At 46.1% G+C, this 22,086-nt stretch overlaps 4 protein-coding genes across 4 annotated transcripts in view; 1 reads left to right on the forward strand and 3 right to left on the reverse strand.

The window, feature by feature from the left end:
• Positions 1–22,086, forward strand: part of LOC115607741 (olfactory receptor 5F1-like) — a 133,869-nt gene that overhangs the window by 34,642 nt on the left and 77,141 nt on the right. The window lies entirely within an intron of this gene.
• LOC115607653 (olfactory receptor 1038-like) lies at positions 3,830–4,789 on the reverse strand. The gene has a single exon (XM_030485195.1). The coding sequence runs from the start codon at positions 4,787–4,789 to the stop codon at positions 3,830–3,832; it is 960 nt and encodes a 319-aa protein (XP_030341055.1).
• Positions 13,101–14,156, reverse strand: LOC115607654 (olfactory receptor 1038-like). The gene has a single exon (XM_030485196.1). The coding sequence runs from the start codon at positions 14,136–14,138 to the stop codon at positions 13,101–13,103; it is 1,038 nt and encodes a 345-aa protein (XP_030341056.1). The 5' UTR covers positions 14,139–14,156.
• On the reverse strand, positions 16,740–21,099 carry LOC115606962. Its single transcript, XM_030483650.1, has 2 exons — positions 18,957–21,099; positions 16,740–16,827 (listed from the first exon to the last, which is right to left on the reverse strand). The coding sequence occupies exon 1, from the start codon at positions 21,044–21,046 to the stop codon at positions 19,562–19,564; it is 1,485 nt and encodes a 494-aa protein (XP_030339510.1). The 5' UTR covers positions 21,047–21,099; the 3' UTR covers positions 16,740–16,827; positions 18,957–19,561.

Here is a 22,086-nt window from a genome sequence, read left to right on the forward strand (position 1 = left end):
AGATGATATTATTTTTTCTTTTCCTTCAGATATTCAGAAAAGAAGCATAACTGCGTTGAAGCAACAAATGGCATTTTTGTTTTTCTATTGTGGGACACTTAAAACTATGGATTTCTTCAAGCACGTGTGTTTTCAGGTTTGAGAAAAGAATCAGATCTTTATGCACTTTTGGTTTGGAGGCCTTTTTTGTCAGAAGACACTTCAGAGGAACCTCACAGTAGCACACGTAAACCTGGAGCAATTGAAAGTCCCAGTCCCAGTGAAATCCCAGTGAAATCCCATCTTACACATTAATGATCTCCAGACATTTTCCTTTCGCTTTTAATTATCATTCCAGTCACCAAATGAAATGTTTCAAACTATTTGAGGTCATTCACAACAGATAACATTCACATTGGTAAATATGTGAATTATACATTTCCGAGTTCCAGCACACTGAAGCATCCTAAACCCATAGGTATTAAGTTGCTTACTTGAAAACGGAGTTGATGTTCAAATGTGCTGATTCCAAAGGCTGATTTGTCAGTGACTATATCCTGCTGACAATCTCAAATGTTGCATTTCTTTATAACAAAATAAGATTCATCCTCTTTTAACTCTTGAAGAAAGCAGTGCATCTTGCTTTAGCTGCCTGTGTAAAAGAAAAACACCCTGCATCAGCCATTGCTCCCTCTTAGTATAAAGAAAACTCACTTTGATAAGGTTGTTTTCTGACACAGCTTTCCCAAAGAGGAAACGAGGACATAAAGAAGAAGAAAGCCCACTGCCTAAATGCAGGTGAGGCTCTGCTTTGTCTTGGTGTTACCTCCTGTGCCTTCCCCCTGCCACCGAGTGATGGGAGCCAAGGGTTTATCCCCAACGCAACAGAGAACATCTACGCGCCCGCATCACCTCTGTTAAGCACCTGATGTGAAGAGGGGTGAGCTCCTTCCAGGCTCCAAGAGCTGAGCTTGTGGTGCTGGGGCTGTAAATACAGTTCCATGTGCTCTCCTGGGAGGAAGCCTCCAGGGCTGCTCATTCTTTACCAGAGGAAAACAAAGAGAAGGAAAAGCCAAGAGTGTGAAATCAACTCTGAAAGGCATTGTGGTGCTTGGGCATCTGAAAGACATGGCATGGATGAGCCATCCCTGAGCACAGCTACAGAGCAGCAGTGATGACCAGCTCATAGGATGCTTCTGACATACTTGTGGACCATGCAACAGTTTTGGTGTGACCCTGGCAACGGAATGGGAATGTGTTTAGAGACATTTCAGATCTTGCAGAGGGTCCCCAAGTGGTACATGAAGCACAAGTGACTCCTTCTGTGGAGCTGTTAATGTCCCTCTGAGGACACTTGAGAGCCCAGTTTTCCATAGAGTCATAGAACGGTTTGGGTTTGAAAGGAACTTCTTATCATCTAGTTCCAACCCCCTGCCATGGGCAGGGACACCTCACACTATACCATGTTGCCCAAGACTGTCCAGCCTGGCCTTGAACACCACCAGGGATGGAGCATGCACAACTTCCTTGGGCAACCCATTCCAGTGCCTCACCACCCTCAGTGTAAAGAACTTCTTCCTTATAGCTAATCTAAACTTCCCCTGTTTCAGTTTGAAGTCATCACCCCTTGTCCTACCACTACAGTCCCTAACGAAGAGTTTCTCTCCAGCACCGTTATAGGCCCCCTTCAGATACTGGGAAGCTGCTCTGAGGTCTCCACACAGACTTCTCTTCTCCAGGCTGAACAGCCCCAACTTTCTCAGCCTGTCCTCATACGGGAGGTGCTCCAGCCCTCTTATCATCCTCGTGGCCCTCCTCTGGACTCGCTCCAACACTCCATGTCCTTTTTATGTTGAGGACACCAGAACTGTACACAGTACTCCAAGTGGGGTCTCACGAAAGCAGAGTAGAGGGGCAGAACCACCTCCTTCAACCTGCTGGTCACACTGCTTTTGATGCAGCCCAGGATACAGTTGGCTTTCTGGGCTACAAGCTCACACTGCCGGCTCATGTTCCAGCCCCAGTGGGGTTATGCACATGTAGTTCCTGGATGTGCAACAGCTGAGCTGGTGACTCCGGGCTTCCACTGTCTTCAAGGGTGAGAAATGGGCATCTTGAGACAGTGATGAATTGGCCCAAGGTGAACTAAGAGGCTTTATCCCTCTGAGCAGCCTCAGCTGGCGCTTCATCCCCACTCTCTGCCCATTTGCCCACCATTTCTTTTTAAGCTCAGCCCAGGAAATTGCTGCTTTTTTGAGTTTTGCTGGAAGTGTTTTTGTTTCCAGTATAGCAGGAGGTGTTCGCAATTCTAGAATCCTTTGATGGAGACCTGTGCTTGCTCATGCATCTGTCTAGCAATTGCTGAACCTGACGCTGACCAGGGCTTTGCTTTGTCTTGTCTTGGCCTTGGACCACTTAATCATCACCAACGTTTCTGATGCTCTGGAGTCTTGGTTGACTTGGCCCAGGTCTCTTTTCCTGCCCTATGTCTTTTGCTCAGGTACTGTGGGATGATTCCCTGTACACCATGGAGTCCTCCTTGGCTCTGTTTAGAGAGATTATGGAGACAAACCCTGTGGCACTCCCCAGGCTCCTGCAGAGTGCCTCTGCACACAACAGCCCAGCCAATGCTCACTGCTATGGCAGGCCCCTTCCATCCAGACCATTTCCCTGCACAGGTAAAATAGGAGATGGTCTTCCCATTGATGGAAATAGAGTGATAAATTTAATAATATATTTGGGTATTATTCTCTGGTCCTTAGTAGTTTTTCCATTTCTAAACATGATTTTAGAATTATGGTCTTGAGACAATTGGGAACACTTTGTTTTGAAAATGGGTAGAGTATTCAAGTATTAGTGTTCAAGTCTTAGTAAAGGCTGGTAAATCTTTCTAGCTTGGGTGTTTCTGCAGTTACAAGATGCTGAGATGCCATCTCTAAGAGATGCTCTTTCTCAATAACCTCACAGCAGTTTCTGATCTTGGTGTATTCTGCCTCCCAGAAGAAAACCCATCTCAAGGGTTGAGGAAGTAAGAGCTCCAGATGCCTAACTTGTGAAATCACTAAAGGAATTCTCCAATTACATCTGAAGGGGAGAGAAACCAAGATTGACATGGGGTAATGTGCCCAATGAGGCTGTTGGCAGCATATCCTAACCATCTAAGATAGAAAGTAATACATGGGAAAGACAGGAGCCAGTGGGAGATACAGCCATACATTGACACCCGACACCATGTAGAATTGAACAGAGAAGAAAAGGAGACTTGGAGGATTTAGTTCTCTGAAGCTCTGATTTATAAAACAAGGCAGGAGGTGTGAACATAAGTTTTTTCTCAAGATAGAGATGATTCTGTGCAGTACAGTCATTGCAGATCCACACATTGTATCCAAGTCTGTGTGTGTCACTCGATTTGTAAGACCAGTTTTATAAATTTTATTTTACTTGTATTCCTCTGTCATATATATATATTTAGACACATAAACACATATTAGACATATTGGAGCTGAGGAACAAGGTCAAGAATCTTGCAAGAAAAATACATATTTGTCAGTGACAAAAGTTATAAATAAAAAAAAGCCAATTGGTGTTTCCGGTGAAGAAAAGAGGCCTGGGGTAATTCAGGGTTATTTCTTCCTACAGGCTGGTGATAGCAAAGTAAAATGAAGATTGAGGTTCCTGCTCCTCTTGGTTTCCTTGCAAGGCAGTTGTGATGGTGGGGTCTATTTCTCATTAAGTGCTGTCATTGACTCGTGTGCAGGAGCGGTGGAAGAACCTACATCAAATCATGAGGATTAGGGGAAAATCTCACTGTTTTAATGCCCCATAGGCTTTCTTACCTGGGATAAACAGTTCACGTCCTAGATGATAATACTCTTTTACGTTGCCAGTGGTTGAACAGCCTCCTCCCACACTTCACCAAAGCCCCCTTCACCTCCTTGTTCCTCAGGCTGTAGATGAATGGGTTGAGCATGGGGGTGACCACGGCGTAGAAGATGGATGCCACCTTATCCAGGCTCCTGTGGCTAGATGGGGGTTGTAGGTACATGAAGAATGCTGACCCAAAGAACAAGGCAACGACTGTCAAATGGGAGATGCAGGTCTGGAAGGCTCTGGCCCTGCTCTGTGCTGAGCACATCCTCAGCACTGTGCGGAGGATGGAGATGTAGGAGAGCAAAATGACCACGCTCGTACCCACCACATTGATGGTGACGAAGGCAAAGATGACCATCTCGCTGGTGTGGGTGTCAGAGCACACGAGCTTTAGCACAGGAACTTCATCGCAGAAGAAGTGGTCAATGCGGTTGGGACCACAGAAGGAACCTCCAAACGTGCACCATGTGTAGATGATGGCACTGAGGAAGGCAAATAGGTAGGATGATGCTACCAGCTGCCAGCAGACATGGCTGGAGATGATGGTCACGTAAAGCAGGGGGTGGCAGATAGCAACGTGCCGGTCATAGGCCATCATGGCCAGTACGTGACACTCAATAGTAGCAAAGAAAACAAAGGAGAGGAACTGCATCATGCAGGCAGAGAAAGAAATGATTTTCTCCTCTGATAACAGGCCTGCCAGCATCCTGGGGGAGGTGACTGTGGAACAGCAAATGTCAATGAAGGCAAAATGGGTGAGGAAGAAGTACATGGGGGTGTGGAGGCTGGGAGACACCCACACCAAGACGATAATGCCAACATTCCCCACCAAAGTGACCATATAAATCAATAGAAAAAAAACAAAAAGAGGGGTCTGTGCACATGGGCTGTCTGTAATTCCCACCAGGATGAATTTGGTATGCGTGTTGTTTCCTGCCATGACCAGGTGTTACCTGCTGAGGCAACAGGAAGAGAAACATCCGTCTGATTAAAAACAGAGATTCGCTTTTGGACCATATCTATCTCCAATCAATCAACAAATTGACAGCCACCTTTTGGTGGAATTAATATATCCTATTATATTTTCTAACCCCAAAATATATGTTTTATGTTTTTCAGTTGAGTTATTTAGAATGGAACAGAGAGCACGTTGAAGCAACAAATGGCATTTTTTTTTTCTATGCTAGGACACTTAAAACTATGGATTTATTCAAGCACGTACATTTTTAGGATTGAGAAAGGAATCAGATCTTTATTCACGATCAGTTTGGCAGCACTTCATGTCAGAAGACACCTCAGAGGAACCTTGTAGGAGCGCATGTAAACCTAGAGCAAGAGAAAGTCCCAGTCCCAGTGAAATCCCAGCTTGCAAATTAATGATCTCCAGACATTTTCCCTTTCCTTTTAATTATCATTCTAGTCATCAAATCACATTTATGAAACTATTTGAGATCATTCACAACAGATAATATTCGCATTGGTAAATTCCTGATTTATACCTGTCTGAGCTCCAGTACGCTGAAGCATGCTAAGCCCATGTGCATGAAGATGCTTACTTGAAAACGGAGTTGATGTTCTAACGTCCTGATTCCAAGGATGATTTTTAGTGACTATATTCTGCTGACAATCAGAAATGTTGCATTTCTTTATAACAAAAAGCAAGATTCATCCTCCTTTAACTCTTGAAGAAACCAGTGCAACTTGCTTTAGCTGCCTGTGTAAAAGAAAACCACCCTGCATCAGACACTGCTCCCTCTTAGTGTAAAGAAAATTCACTTTGATAAGGCTGTTTTCTGACACAGCTTTCCCAAAGAGGACACGAGGACGTAAAGAAGAAGAAAGCCCACTGCGTAAATGCAGATGAGGCTCTGCTTTGTCTTGGTGTTACCTCCTGTGCCTTCCCTCTGCCACCGAGTGATGGGAGCCAAGGGTTTATCCCCAACACAACAGAGAACATCTACGTGCCAGCATTACCTCTGTTAAGCACCTGATGTGAAGGGGGGTGAGCTCCTTCCAGGCTGCAAGAGCTGAGCTTGTGGTGCTGGGGCTGTAAATACAGTTCCATGTGCTCTCCTGGGAGGAAGCCTCCAGGGCTGCTCATGCTTTACCAGAGGAAAACAAAGAGAAGGAAAAGCCAAGGGTGTGAAATCAACTCTGAAAGGCATTGTGGTGCTTGGGCATCTGAAAGACATGGCATGGATGAGCCATCCCTGAGCATAGCTACACAGCAGCAGTGATGACCAGCTCATAGGGTGCTTCTGACATGCTTGTGGACCATGCAAAGATTTTGGTGTGACCTTGGCAACAGAATGAGAATGTTTTTAGAGACATATCAGATCTCGCAGAGGGTGCCCAAGTGGTACATGAAGCAGAAGTGACTCCATCTGTGGAGCTGCTGATGTCCCTCTATGGACACTTGAGAGCCCAGTTTTCCAGCCCCTGTGGGGTTATGCACATGTAGTGCCTGGATGTGCAACAGCTGAACTGGTGACTCTGGGTTTCCAGTGTATTGAAGGGTGATAAGTGGGCATTTTCAGGCCATGATTTACTGTCTCAGGGTGAACTGATAGGTCTTTATCCCCCTGAGCAGGCTCAGCTGGGGCTTCATCCCCACCCTCTGCCTGTTTGCCCCCCATCTCTATTTCAGCTCAGCCGAGGAAGGCTGAACTTTTTTAGAGTTCTGGTTTCTGCTTTAGTAGGAGGTGTGCACACCTATGGAATCCCTGGATGGTGACGTAGCCTTAATCATGGATCTCTTTAGCTGTTGGTGAACCTGATCCTGGCCCGGTGGTTGACTTCATCTGGATTGGCTTGTTTTGGTCTTGGACTGTTTCTGCCCTATTTCTCTTGCTCAGGTACTGTGGAGCGATCCCTGCACAGCATGGTGTTCCCCTTTGGCTCTGTTTAAAGAGATTCAAGAAACAAACCCCTGTGGCATTGTTGAGGCTTCTGCAGAGTAGAACCCATCACTGTCTGCACCCAACAGCCCAGCCAGTGCTCACTGCTCTGACCGTCCCTCTCCATCCAGACCATGTCCCTGTATGGGTAAAATAGGAGATAGTGTTCTTGGTGAGGGACACAGAGTAATCAGTTGAACATTATATTCAAGTAATATTCTCTGGATATTAGTACCTTCTTATTTACCTAGTACGATATTACGCTTTTATTGAGAGGATCTGTATTATGTATTTATTTTGGGAAGTTTGTGTCTACAGCCAGGGGTTGCTGCATTTTGTAGATCCCTTTTCTGCAAAAATTGAAGCAGAACCATGCAATGATGTTCTTAGTATAAAATGTATTTCCAAACCAAAGAGGAAATAAGGACTCCCAGGGTGGGGTGATTCATCAAGCAGCAATGAGCCCTACAAAGGCCACTTCTCATCAAGGCTCTGTTTCCCCCAAAAGCTCGGACCAGATGATATTTTGAGGTCCAACTTGGGTTTTCCGTGGCTCTATGATTCTATATGTATAGTCTAAGCAAAGAGATCTATACAAACTAGTAGGAAGAAAACAAGGTGTGGCATAGGTTTTCAAGGAAGCTCTCTGACATCAAAGGTCTCTCTCCTGCCAAGCTCTTCAGCATTTGATTACATTGATTCTGGCTTCTTCATTCAGCGCAGGCAGAAGCCGCTTTCCCCCAGTCCTAAGATGTCTGGTCTCTCTCTGCTGTTTCCAGAGCACACAAGAGAGACTCTTCACCATCCATATTCTTTACAGAAGTTAGTTAATTCCCACTCACAATAGCTACAGGAAGGATATTTTCCCACACCAGTGTGTTTTGGCTTCTTTCAGACCCAGGCAGCTCTCAGTTAATATCGATTCTGTGTTCAGGGTTGTCTTTCACCTATGGAAATGAGCCACAGGGTTCATTTGTAAGTGCAAGACACCATTTGGTTTTCCTGGTGTGCTTTAGCATGAGCTGGGCATGGACATGGGATGTGGGTGCTTATCTCCAGGTGGAATTCCATTTATCTCACCACTGAAGCAAACTGCACTCCAGATGAATGTAAAATAACCACTTAAAGTGAATGGGAGGAGCTCTGCATGTGCCCAAATTGTCCTTAACACTGGGTGGTCTCAGCACAGTTCATCATCCTGCATTATGAATTATATTGTCTAGGCTTTCTTGCTTTAAGTGAAATCCATTGTGAAGCTGCAGCCTGTGGATGGATTCCCTTTGGTCTTCAAAGGTGCAGCTTGAGATCTTGATTCCCACCAGCTTGTTTTCTTTGAAAGGCACAAACAAATGCAAGGAATCTTTTTAAGCATTTTCTCTGACTCTTTTTCAGGAAGCAAATGTAAAACTACCCTTCCTCTTCCCTCTCACCCCAGCAGCTTTAATAAACTACTCACAGGTAATGGGGAGGAATTTTATTGGAGCTGAGGGACAAGGTGAAGAATCTTGCAAGAAAAATACATTTTTGTCAGTGAGAAAAGTGATAAACGAATAAAGCTGATTGGTGTTTCCTGTGAGGAAAAGAGGCCTGGGATAATTCAGGGTCATTTCTTCCTACAGACTGGTGACTGCAAAGTGAAATGAAGTTTGAGGTTCCTGCTCTACTTGGTTTCCTTGCAAGGCAGATGTGATGGCGGGGTCTATTTCTCATTAAATATTGTCACTGAGTTTTGTGCAGGAACTGTGGAAGAACCTACATCAAATCATGAGGATTAGGGGAAAATCCCATTGGTTTAGTGCCCCATATGCATTCTTTATTGACATTAACCGTGCATGGCCTAGATGCTCGAACCCTCTTAAGCTGCCAATGGTTGAACAACATCCTCCCGACCTTGACCAGAGCCCCCTTCACTTCCTTGTTCCTCAGGCTGTAGATGAATGGGTTGAGCATGGGGATGACCACGGTGTAGATGAGGGAGGCCAGCTTATCCAGGCTCCTGTGGCTAGATGGGGGTTGTAGGTACATGAAGAATCCTGTCCCAAAGAATAAGGCAACAGCTGTCAAATGGGAGGCGCAGGTCTGGAAGGCTCTGGCCCTGCTCTGTGCTGAGCACGTCCTCAGCACTGTGCGAAGGATAGAGATGTAGGAGAGCAAAATCACCACGCTTGCGCCCACTGCATTGATGGTGACGAAGGCAAAGATGACGATCTCGCTGGTGTGGGTGTCAGAGCACACGAGCTTTAGCACAGGAATTTCGTCGCAGAAGAATTGGTCAATGTGGTTGGGACCACAGAAGGAATCTCCAAACGTGCACCATGTGTAGGTGATGGCACTGAGGAAGGCAAATAGGTAGGATGATGCTACCAGCTGCCAGCAGACGCGGCTGGAGATGACAGTGATGTAAAGCAGGGGGTGGCAGATAGCAACGTGCCGGTCGTAGGCCATCATGGCTAGGAGGTGACACTCAATAGTAGCAAGAAAGCAAAGGAGAGTAACTGCATCATGCAGGCAGAGAAAGAAATGGTTTTCTCCTCTGACAACAGGTCTGCCAGCATCCTGGGGGAGATGACTGTGGAATAGCAGATGTCAATGAAGGCAAAATGGGTGAGGAAGAAGTACATGGGGGTGTGGAGACTGGGAGACACCCGCACCAAGATGATAATGCCAACATTCCCCACCAAAGTGACAACGTAAATCAATAGAAACAAGACAAAAAGAAAGGTCTGAGTACATGGGCTGTCTGTAATTCCCAGTAGGATGAATTTAGTCTGGGTGTGATTTCCTGCCATGACCAGGTGTTAGCTGCTGAGGCAAAAGGAAGAGAACCATTACTCTGATTACAAACAGAGATTCAGTTTTAGACCATATCCACCTCCAATCAATCAACAAATTAACAGCCACCTTTTGGTGGAATTATATTTTCTAACCCAAAATATATGTTTTATGGTTTTCAGTTTAGGTATTTAGAATAGAACAGGGAGCACGTTGAAGCAGCATTTTTCTTTTTCTATGCTGAATTTATTCAAGCACGTACATTTTCAGGATTGAGAAAGGAATCAGATCTTTATTCACTTCAGTTTGGCAGCACTTCATGTCAGAAGACACCTCAGAGGAACCTCACAGGAATGCACGTAAACCTAGAGCAAGAGAAAGTCCCAGTCCCAGTGAAATCCCAGCTTGCAAATTAATGATCTCCAGACATTTTCCCTTTCCTTTTAATTATCATTCTAGTCATCAAATCACATTTATGAAACTATTTGAGGTCATTCACAACACATAATATTCACACTGGTAAATTCCTGATTTATACCTGTCTGAGCTCCAGTACGCCGAAGCATGCTAAGCCCATGGGCATTAAGTTGCTTACTTGAAAACGGAGTTGATATTCAAACGTCCTGATTCCAAAGGCTGCTTTGTTAGTGACTATATTCTGCTGACAATCTCAAAGGTTGCATTTCTTTATAATAAAATGAGATTCATCCTCATTTAACTCTTGAAGAAACCAGTGCAACTTGCTTTAGCTGCCTGTGTAAAAGAAAAACACCCTGCATCAGACACTGCTCCCTCTTAGTGTAAAGAAAACTCACTTTGGTAAGGCTGTTTTCTGACACAGCTTTCCCAAAGAGGACATGAGGACATGAAGAAGAAGAAAGCCCACTGCGTAAATGCAGGTGAGGCTCTGCTTTGTCTTGGTGTTACCTCCTGTGCCTTCCCTCTGCCACTGAGTGATGGGAGCCAAAGGTTTATCCCCAACACAACAGAGAACATCTACATGTCGGCATCACCTCTGTTAAGCTCCTGATGTGAAGAGGGGTGAGCTCCTTCCAGGCTCCAAGAGCTGAGCTTGTGGTGCTGGGGCTGTAAATACAGTTCCATGTGCTCTCCTGGGAGGAAGCCTCCAGGGCTGCTCATGCTTTACCAGAGGAAAACAAAGAGAAGGAAAAGCCAAGGGTGTGAAATCAACTCTGAAAGGCATTGTGGTGCTTGGGCATCTGAAAGACATGGCATGGATGAGCCATCCCTGAGCATAGCTACACAGCAGCAGTGATAACCAGCTCATAGGATGCTTCTGACATACTTGTGGACCATGCAAAGGTTTTGGTGTGATCTTGGCAACAGAATGAGATGTATTTAGAGACATTTGAGATCTTGCAGAGGGTCCCCAAATGGGACATGAAGCAGAAGTGACTCCATCTGTGGAGCTGCTGATGTCCCTCTGTGGATGTTTCAGAGCCCAGTTTTCCAGCCCCAGTGGGGTTATGCACATGTAGTGCCTGGATGTGCAACAGCTGAGCTGGTGACTCTGGGCTTCCACTGTCTTCAAGGGTGAGAAATGGGCATTTTCAGGCAGTGATTAATTGCCCCAGGTTGAACTAATAGGCCTTTATCCCCCTGAGCAGGCTCAGCTGGGGCTCCATCCCCACCCTCTGCCTATTTGCCCTCCATCTCTATTTAAGCTCAACTGAGGGAGGTTGAACTTTTTTAGATTTCTGGTTTCCTGTTTAGCAGGAGGTTTGCACATTTCCTGAGTCCTTTATGGTGGCCTAGGCTTTCTCATAAACCTTCATAGTAAATGCTGGTGCTGATCCTGACCCTTACCAGGGGCTTGACTTGGTCTGACTTGGCTGGTTTTATTTTTGTCTTGGACCTACCTCATCATCACCAACTTGCCTGAAGCTTTGGAGTCTTGGCTGAATTTGGCCCAGGTCTCTCTTCCTGCCCTATTTCTCTTGCTCAGGTACTGTGGGATGCTCTCTGCACTCCATGTTATTCCCCTTTGGCTCTCTTTAAAGAGAGTAAAGAGAGAAATCCCTGTGGCACAGCCCAGGCTCCTGCAGAGTAGAACCCAGCACCCTCTGCACCCAACAGCCCAGCCAGTGCTCACTGCTCTGGCAGTCCCTCTCCATCCAGACCATGTCCCTGCATGGGTAAAATAGGAGATATTGTTCTCAGTGAGGGAAATAGAGTAATAAATTGAACGTTATATTGCAGTGTCTTTTTCTGGTCATTAGTACCTTCTCTTTTACCAAGTATACTATTAGACTTTAATTCTTCAGTAGATTGGCCACACTTAGTTTTGGAATTAGCATTTGCATGATGTTTATCTATGGGTTTTGTGACAGAGGACACCAGAGCTTCACGTGACACCAAGGAGTTTTGTTTCCCCACCCTATTCCTTAGGCTTCCAGACCTGGTTTGGAACCATTTCCAAGTCTCTCTTCTGACAACTGGCTTGTGCCACAAGACCACAGATCATCTAATTTATCTGCTGTATTTTACTGCCTGCAGATTCTTTTCCCTCCCTTTGTTTTCTTCAGGTGTCCTCTCTATGTTACCTCCAAGCTACTTGCTGGACCTCTCAAAATATTCTTCCACAGCCAAAGCATATGGAAGAGGCTGTTCATCACCCATATACTTTCCAAATGTAAGTTAATTGCTGCTTATTAACAAGAGCTAAGGGAAAGATATTTTCCCACACCAATGTGTTTTGGATTCCTTCAGGCCCAGACAGCTCTCAGTTAACATCGATTCTGTGTTCAGGATTGTCTTTCAGCTGTGGAAACGAGCCACAGGGTTCATTTGTAAGTGCAAGACACCATTTGGTTTTCCTGGTGTGCTTTAGCATGAGCTGGGCATGGACATGGGATGTGGGTGCATATCTCCAGGTGGACTTCCATTTGTCTCACCACTGAAGCAAACTGCACTACAGATGAATGTAAAATAAGCACTTAAAGTGAATGGGAGGAGCTCTGCATGTGCCCAAATTGTCCTTAACACTGGGTGGTCTCAGCACAGTTCATCATCCTGCATTATGGATTATATTGTCTACACTTTCTTGCTTTAAGTGAAATCCATTGTGAAGCTGCAGCCTATGGATGGATTCCCTTTGGTCTTCAAAGGTGCAGCTTGAGAGCTTGAGTCCTACAAGCTTGTTTTCTTTGAAAGGCACAAACAAATGCAAGGAATCTTTTTAAGCATTTTCTCTGACTCTTTTTAAGGAAGCAAATGTAAAACTACACTTCCTCTTCCCTCCCAGCAGCTTTAATAAAGAACTTGCAGATAACTGGGAGGAATTTTATTGGAGTGAGGGACAAGGTGAAGAATCTTGCAAAAAACATACACCTCCATCAGTGACGAAAGTGATTGATAAGTGAATAAAGCTGATTGGTATTTCCTGTGAGGAAAAGAGGCCTGGGATAATTCAGGGTAACTTTTTCCTACAGACTGGTGACTACAAAGTGAAATGAAGTTTGAGGTTCCTGCTTTTGGATTCCTTGCAAGGCAGATGTAATGGTGGGGTCCATTTCTCATTAAACACTGTCATTGTCTTTTGTGCAGGAACTGTGGAAGAACCTACATAAAATCATGAGGACTGGGGGAAAATCCCATTGGTTTATGGCCCCAGATGCATTCTCTCTTGACATTACCTGTGCATGTGCTAGATACTTGAACTCTCTTATGTTGCCAGTGGTTGAACAACCTCCTCCCGCACTTGACTAGAGCCCCCTTCACCTCCTTGTTCCTCAGGCTGTAGATGAATGGGTTGAGCATGGGGGTGACCACGGCGTAGAAGATGGATGCCAGCTTATCCAGACTCCTGTGGCTAGATGGAGGTTGTAGGTACATGAAGAATGCTGTCCCATAGAATAAGGCAACAGCTGTCAAATGGGAGGTGCAGGTCTGGAAGGCTCTGGCCCTGCTGTGTGCTGAGCACGTCCTCAACACTGTGCGGAGGATAGAGATGTAGGAGAGCAAAATGACCATGCTTGTACTCACCTTGTTGATGGTCACAAAGGCAAAAATGACCATCTCACTGGTGTGGGTGTCAGAGCACACGAGCTTTAGCACAGGAACTTCATCGCAGAAGAAGTGGTCGATGTGGTTGATACCACAGAAGGAACCTCCAAATGTGTGCCGTGTGTAGATGATGGCACTGAGGAAGGCGAATAGGTAGGATGATGCTACCAGCTGCCAGCAGACACGGCTGGAGATGACGGTCATGTAAAGCAGGGGGTGGCAGATAGCAACGTGCCGGTCGTAGGCCATCATGGCCAGCAGGTGACACTCAATACTAGCAAAGAATGTTAAGGTGAAGAACTGCATCATGCAGGCAGAGAAAGAAATGGTTTTCTCCTCTGACAACAGGTCTGCCAGCATCCTGGGGGAGACGACTGTGGAATAGCAGACATCAATGAAGGCAAAATGGGTGAGGAAGAAGTACATGGGGGTGTGGAGGCTGGGAGACACTCGCACCAAGACGATAATGCCAACGTTCCCCACCAAAGTGACAATGTAAATCAACAGAAACAAGACAAAAAGAGGGGTCTGTGCACATGGGCTGTCTGTAATTCCCAGCAAGATGAATTTAGTCTGGGTGTGATTTCCTCCCATGACCTGCTGAAGCAAAACGAATAAAAACATCACACTGATTGAAAATGGAGATTCACTTTTGGACCATATTACAGTCCAATCAAGAAATAATTTAACTGCCACGTTTTGGTGGGATTAATGTATTGCACTAAATTTTCTAACCCAAAATTACATGGTTATTTTTTTCATTTCAGTATTTGAATAAGAACAGGAAGCATGTTGTAGCAACAAATGGCATTTTTGGTTTTCTATTGTCGGACACTTAAAATTACGGATTTCATCAGGCACGTGTGTTTTCAGGTTTGAGAAAAGAATCAGATCTTTATTCACTTTCAGTTTGGAGGCTATTTGTGTCAGAAGACACCTCGGAGCAACCTCATAGGAGCGCACATAAACCTGGGGCAAGAGAAAGTCCCAGTCCCAGTGAAATCCCAGCTTACACATGAATGATATACACATTTTGCTTTGGCTTTTAATTATCATTCCAGTCTTGAAATCACATTTATGAAACTATTTGATATCATTCAGAACAGATAACACTCACGTTGCTAAATTCATGATTTATACCTTTCTGAGTTCCAGCATGCTGAAGCATCCCCAACCGATGGGCATTTAGTTGCTTACTTGAAAGCTGAGTTGTTGTTCAAGCATGCTGGCTCCAAAGTCTGATTTGTTAGTGACTATATTCTGCTGACAATCTCAAAGGTTGCATTTCTTTATAACAAAGTAAGATTCATCCTCATTTAACTCTTGAAGAAATCAGTGCGTCTTGCTTTAGCTGCCTACGTAAAAGAGAAACACCCTGCATAAGCCATTGCTCTATTATAAAGAAAATCCACTTTGATAAGGCTGTTTTCTGACACAGCTTTCCCAAAGAGGACACAAGGACATGAAGAAGAAGAAAGCCCACTGCGTAAATGCAGGTGAGGCTCTGCTTTGTCTTGGTGTTACCTCCTGTGCCTTCCCCCTGCCACCGAGTGATGGGAGCCAAGGGTTTATCCCAAACGCAGCAGAGAACATCTACGTGCCGGCATCACCTCTGTTAGGCTCCTGATGTGAAGGGGGGTGAGCTCCTTTCAGGCTCCAAGAGCCGAGCTTGTGGCGCTGGGGCTGTAAATACAGTTCCATGTGTTCTCCTGGGAGGAAGCCTCCAGGGCTGTGCATGCTTTACCAGAAGAAAACAAAGAGAAGGAAAAGCCAAGAGTGTGAAATCAACTCTGAAAGGCATTGTGGTGCTTGGGCATCTGAATGACATGGCGTGGATGAGCCATCCCTGAACACAGCTACACAGCAGCAGTGATGACCAGCTCATAGGGTGCTTCTGACATACTTGTGGACCATGCAAAGGTTTTGGTGTGACCTTAGCAACAGAATGAGAATGTGTTTAGAGACATTTCAGATCTTGCAGAGGGTCCCCAACTGGTACATGAAACAGCAGTGACTCCATCTGTGGAGCTGCTGATGTCCCTCTGTGGATGTTTCAGAGCCCAGTTTTCCAGCCCCAGTGGGGTTATGCATATATAGTGCCTGGATGTGCAACAGTTGAGCTGGTGACTCTGGGCTTCCACTGTCTTCAAGGGTGAGAAATGGGCACTTTGAGGCAATGATTCATTGTCCCAGGATGAAGTGATAGGCCTTTATCCGCCTGAGCAGGCTCAGCTGGGGCTCCATCCCCACCCTCTGCCTATTTGCCCCCCATCTCTATTTAAGCTCAGCCAAGGGAGGTTAACTGTTGCTGCGTTGCTTCAGCCAAGACTTGCAGAACTAAGCCAACCCCTGGCTTAGGGCTAGAAGATCACAGACACCAATATGGAGGATGACCAAATAGCGTTTTATTAAACAACAGCAGGTGCTTTATACCTTTCGGCCACACGGAAGTACCTGTTCTGACCCAATCAGAAGGGCAGGTTAACAAATTTTACCTTTTATGGTATTGTCCAGCCTAGCCCCACAATTCCCCTCTCCATGCTATGGGGCTTGTGAGAGTACCTAGGGGGGGGCTCTCTCTTTCCGTACATCGCGATATCTTCCGGCCGCCATACCTTAACTACCTACATATCCCCCCTCCCTATGCACCAATAAGGTGATTAAGATAAAACAATCCTAAAAATACGTGTCATAAAACTTGTGTGCAAACCTAGCAAACGTGTGCTGTTTCTACATTATTTCTTATAAAAATTCTAAAAATATACATTATAAGTTAGATAGAAAATATAAGGCACACCAAACAGGATAACTGGAGAACAACTGAGAGTAGTGGTGTATAACTAGGGATAGCTAAAGGGAGTTTTAAACGAAAACAGTCTTAGAGCAATCGCTAAAATGCCATTAATCTAATGCTAACACTCTCTAATTGACTCTTAACAAATGAAACGAGCTTGACAGGGTCCCAAAATCACTGCTATTACAATCATTGTGATTGGTCCCATTAGGTAGATATCAGGGTGGTCAGCCATGGTGAATGGTTGAACCATGACGTAAACCAACTTTGCTGTGCCTCTCGTTCCCTCCTTCGTTTTTTCCAGACCTTTCTGCAATTTGGTCATAGTGTCTTTTACTATTCTGGTGTGGTCTGCATATACACAACACTCTTCCTCTAGTGCAGTGCACACTCCCCCTTGCTGTAGAAGCATCAGGTCTGATCCTCTTCCTTGTCATCTTCATTCGTCACTGAGACGTACCGGTTGCGAGGGTGTCCGACAATCCAGTCCTGCGGACAAGAACTCACAATTTTCATTAGTTTTATTCTGATCCTCCTTTAATTCCGCCTTAATACATCTGCTAGGTACCCATCTCAGCAATCCCTCCTTTTCTACCGCTGCATACCCTCTTCCAATTGTACGCAGCCTCCACCCGGATTCCCACTGTAGTTCCCCTGGAAATTTAACTCGCACCTGGGGAAAGGTAGCTACTTGTTGTTTTAAATACTGTTTTTCTATTGGCGAATACTGTTCATGTCCTCTAATATAGTGATTTAAAGCTAACAGGGCTCGATTTAAGATATTATTTTGTTGATCTGTCGGTATTTTTCCCGAATACCCTTCTTCTTCTCCAAGGATCTTAATTTTTTCCTTGAGCGCACGATGACCGCGCTCCACAATCCCCTGGCCCTGACAGTTGTATGGGATCCCGTGTTTTAATTCAATGTCCCACTTCTTGCACCAATCTTCAACTAATGTGCTTCTAAAACAAGGCCCATTATCTGTTTTAATCGTTTTTGGGGTTCCCAGCCAGGCCATGATGGTGACCCAGTGTTGTATGACTGTCTTTCCCGTCTGCTTGATGTGTGGTGTGGCCATTATTGCACCGCTATAAGTATCAACTGTAACCGCAAGGTGTTTCCTAGGGGCCATGAGTGAACATTCCGTAAAGTCTGTCTGCCATAACTCTCGTGCTTGCAGCCCTCTAGGATTCACTCCAGCCTCCCATAATGGGGAATGCTGGCAATAGGGACAAGTAGCGACAACTTCCCAAGCTTCTCTAATAGAAATATTACATTCTTTTGCCAATGCTTTTGCACCAATATGTAGCTTCCGGTGTAGTTCACTAGCCTGTTGTAACGTCCACAACCTTTTTGCAGCAGAATCTGCTTTTGTGTTACCTTCCACCAGTGGACCAGGGCAATTTTGGTGGCTATTGATGTGAATCACTGTGACTGTACCAGTTCGCTTTCCTAATGCTTCTTGTAATGCATTTGAAATGTCCCCGTTAGCGTATCCTCCTCTCTTCATTGATTGAACCAATTTGTACACGTACATAGAGTCTGTACAGACATTAATATGCTTTTCAGGAGTTTGTTCAAGCGCTAGACACATAGCTTTTGCCTCTAGCCATTGAACACTCTTCCCTGCTTCTACCCAGATTAGTTTTTCCCATTTATTGGCTTCCTTCCAGACCACCACTGCTGTGTCTGTGACAGAGGATGCATCGGTAAAATATGTCAGCCCAGGCTGGGGATTATCGAGCACTCTCAACTGCAGTGAGGGCTGTAATGCATCCATGTATCTTTTCCAGAGCTCTACCTTTCCTGTCTCAACCTTCCCATGGTATGTACTTAGAGATAATTGCAGCTCTACTTCGTTCTCCATCAGTTCTGTCACCTGTTTTTTAGTCCAGGGCAGCCAGATGACATCTGGTTCCTTGCCAAATGTTTTTCTGCTTGATTTTCTTAAAGATTCCATTACCAAAACTGCAACCTTGCTCCACCTCACAAAGCTGTCATTTCCCTTTGAAGAGTATGCCCACAACAGGGGACACAATTCCTTCTTTCTGTCTTGTCCTAGCATTCCAAAACAGCCTCCTTTGGTAAAGGCCCAGGCTAAAATGATGTCCTTGCCTGGTTGTATGCGAATAAGAGCAAATTTCTCTGTTCTGCGTTGGATTTCTACCAACGCCTTTCGCGCCTCCTCTGTAAGAGTGCGTGGTTCCCAAATTTGGTTACCCTTTAGCAGGTCATAAAAAGGTTCCATTAGGTCATTGGGGATCGGAACAAAAGTTCTCAACCATTGAATGGCCCCCACTAGCTTTTGAACATCGTTAAGTGTCTTAATTTCTGGATTTATTTGGATAGGTTGGCAGTGACCTGCTCTCCCCTAATTTCTGTTCCCAAGTATTTGAGTGTACTACCCTTTTGAATCTTCTCCTCTGCTATGTTTAACCCAAATTGCTGTAAATTGGTCTGCACCTGTTGGAACAAGGAATCCAGGACGGCTCTGTCCTCTGCAGCCATCAGGATATCATCCATGTAATGCAAAACCTTTGTTGAACTCCACTTTTCCCTGATACCCTCCAGCGCCTTAGCCACGTAACGCTGGCACATTGTGGGTGAGTTTTTCATACCTTGTGGCAGGACTGTCCATTGCCAGCGTGTTGCTGGCTCCTCCAAATTGATTGCAGGTAGGGTAAAGGCAAACCTTTTCCGGTCTTCCAGGGCAAGAGGGATGCTGAAAAAACAATCTCGAATATCAATTATTATGATATACCAATCCTGTGGGATAGCAGAAACAAGCGGCAGACCAGTTTGCAAAGGTCCCATCGCTTCCATCTGCGCATTCACAGCTCTCAGGTCATGGAGTAATCTCCATTTGTTTTTGTTTTTCTTTTGAATTACGAATATCGGGGTGTTCCATGGACTAGTAGAAGGCTCAAGATGACCACTTTGAGCTTCTACCTTCACAATTTCCTTGGCTGCTTGTAATTTTTCTTGAGTGAGGGGCCACTGTTCCACCCAAACCGGATCATTCGTCAGCCAAGTAATTCTATCTTGTTGTGGGTCAGGTTGAGCAGTGGCCCCCCCTAAAAATCCTTCATAGTAATTCCCATTTGACGGAGTGCATCTCGGCCTAACAGGGCTTGTTCTATCCTAGCAATAACAGGAGTCACTGTGGCAACCAACTGTTTTCCCTGCTCTTCATCATCTATTATAAACATCATTGGCTGCGAGCTTACAAGAATGTTAGTATCCCCTCCCGCCCCGGTGACCTATCAAAAGTGGACTGTCGGAGGGGATGGGTGGGATCTGTCGTTGCAGCTTGTATGCGGCCTTGCAGTTCGAGATACCATGCCTCCTTCAAAAGAAGGAATAGCAGGCCAGTTAGTACCGCCCTTGCCAGCTGCCTAGCGTCGGCAGGGGCTAGTGGCTGGACGTGGGCGGAGTCGAGCAGCATAGGTGTGGTTTCGCTCGACAAACCTTCCTCTTTTATTGCCTTGTGAAGGGCCTGAACCAACTTAGCGTCTAGGGGCGTCCACATAGCTCCTCCTTGTGGCCCAACCTGAACAGGGAACGCCTGTGGAGGCGCGGCCGCAGGTACAGCTTCTAGGGTTACGCCACTTAGCACACAGTCTTTCGCAATCAAGTTCCAATTTGGCTGCGCCACAGGGGGCGGGGTTTCGCCCAGCCGCTCCAAGGCGCGTCCCCGCATCCCCGCCTGCGCCTCCAGCACATCCATCGCCCTGCCAAGTTCCTCCACAAGGTCCCCCGGTGTCCCACGCCCCTCCTCCCCGGCACCCGAGCCCCGAGGGGGTCCAGCGCCACTCGCCGCAGCCTCCTCATTTTCTGACTCAGAATCAGAACGCAATTCACATCCACCTCCCCGCCATTCCCGCCATGCCGTTTGTTCCTTCGGGGTACTGCGTTCCTTCTGTGCCCCAAAGGACCCTGCGTCACCGCCACCCACACGTTTCAATCCCAGGTCTAATAATTCCTCGTCGTCTAGATGCCTCAGTATCATGCCTGGGAGCGCATCTAGGGGGTCCACATTCTGATTTTTTGATTCACCCGGCCCAGACTCGCCGCCCCTGATTGCAGCGTCCCCTTTAAGACATTGCTTGTTAGGAAGGGCTGCAGACTTGCTGCCCTTGACTGCAGCATCCCCCTTAAGACATTCCTCGTTATAATGAGCTACAGTATCTTTTAACTCCCCCCACGGATATGCCGGTGGTGCGGGGGGCTCCTTTCGCGCAGCCCCTCCTTGCGCACCGGTTGCAGAGGGCTCCTCTTCAGACTCAGTAACAAGAAATGCCTGCGGCTCAGGCAGCTGCTCTATAGATTTATCCTCCACCTCGTCCTCCCCACCATCACCAGGCTCGCCAGTCTGCACTGCCGCTGTTGTAGTGGGAGGTGCAGTTTCAAGCGCGGCTCCCTGTAAGTATAACTGCGCCGCCCCCCATGCCTCCCGATCTTGCCGAGCCAGTTGTAATAAAGCCAACAACTTTCCCAAAGTGATGAGGGCGTCTGGCTTTCCCGCCAGTGCCTGCTCAATCAGTGTCTGTTTAAGTTGTGGCCAATTTTTGGAATTAAATATCTGAGCAGGGTGACCAAGCACCCCACTGTGAATCAAAGATTCCAGGCACGCCTTAATGCTGCCAGATTTGATACAAATCTTGAAATCCTTTGCCAACGTTTTCAGTACCTTAACCGTCACATCCATGCTCGCGAGCTACACCTCTGCCCTCCGAACGAATCACGTCGGGCTCACCACTTGTTGCTGCGTTGCTTCAGCCAAGACTTGCAGAACTAAGCCAACCCCTGGCTTAGGGCTAGAAGATCACAGACACCAATATGGAGGATGACCAAATAGCGTTTTATTAAACAACAGCAGGTGCTTTATACCTTTCGGCCACACGGAAGTACCTGTTCTGACCCAATCAGAAGGGCAGGTTAACAAATTTTACCTTTTATGGTATTGTCCAGCCTAGCCCCACAATTCCCCTCTCCATGCTATGGGGCTTGTGAGAGTACCTAGGGGGGGGCTCTCTCTTTCCGTACATCGCGATATCTTCCGGCCGCCATACCTTAACTACCTACAGTTAACTTTTTTAGAGTTCTGGTTTCCGCTTTAGTAGGAGGTGTGCACATCTATGGAATCCCTGGATGGTGACGTAGCCTTAATCATGGATCTCCTTAGCTGTTGCTGAACCTGATCCGTACCAGGGGGTTGATTTCATCTGGATTGATTTGTTTTGGCCTTCAACTTGCCTCCTTATCACCAACTTGCTTGATGCTCTGGAGGTTTGGCAGATCTTGGCCCTTGTCTCTGTTCCTGCCCTCCTGCTCTTGCTCAGGTACTGTGGGATGGTCCCTGCAGAACAACGTGTCCCTTTTGGCTTTGTTGAAAGAGATGAGTGAAGCAAACTCCTGTGGCACACCCCAGGCTTCTGCAGAGTAGGACCCATCATCCTCTGCACCCAGCAGTGCTCACTGCTCTGACTGTCCCTCTCCGTCTGGACTATGTCCCTGCATGGGCAAAATAGCAGATAGTGTTCTTAGTGAGGAAAATATAGTAATGAATTTAACGTTATATACAAGTGTTATTGTCTGGTCCATAGTGCCTTCTCCTTTACCAAGTATAATATTTGACTTTTATCGAGAGGAAATCTGGTATTTATTTGGTGTGGGAAGTTTGTGTCTACAGCCAGGAGTTTCTGCATTTTCTGCAAAGATTGAAGCAGAATCATGCAATGATGTTCT

Source organism: Strigops habroptila, chromosome 4 (genome assembly GCF_004027225.2).
Source record: "Strigops habroptila isolate Jane chromosome 4, bStrHab1.2.pri, whole genome shotgun sequence".
Classification (NCBI taxonomy): domain Eukaryota; kingdom Metazoa; phylum Chordata; class Aves; order Psittaciformes; family Psittacidae; genus Strigops; species Strigops habroptila.

Coding starts and splice junctions, on each gene's coding strand:
- LOC115607653 (XM_030485195.1), bottom strand. CDS start 4,789: ATGGCAGGAAACAACACGCATACCAAATTCATCCTGGTGGGAATTACA.
- LOC115607654 (XM_030485196.1), bottom strand. CDS start 14,138: ATGGGAGGAAATCACACCCAGACTAAATTCATCTTGCTGGGAATTACA.
- LOC115606962 (XM_030483650.1), bottom strand. CDS start 21,046: ATGGATGTGACGGTTAAGGTACTGAAAACGTTGGCAAAGGATTTCAAG.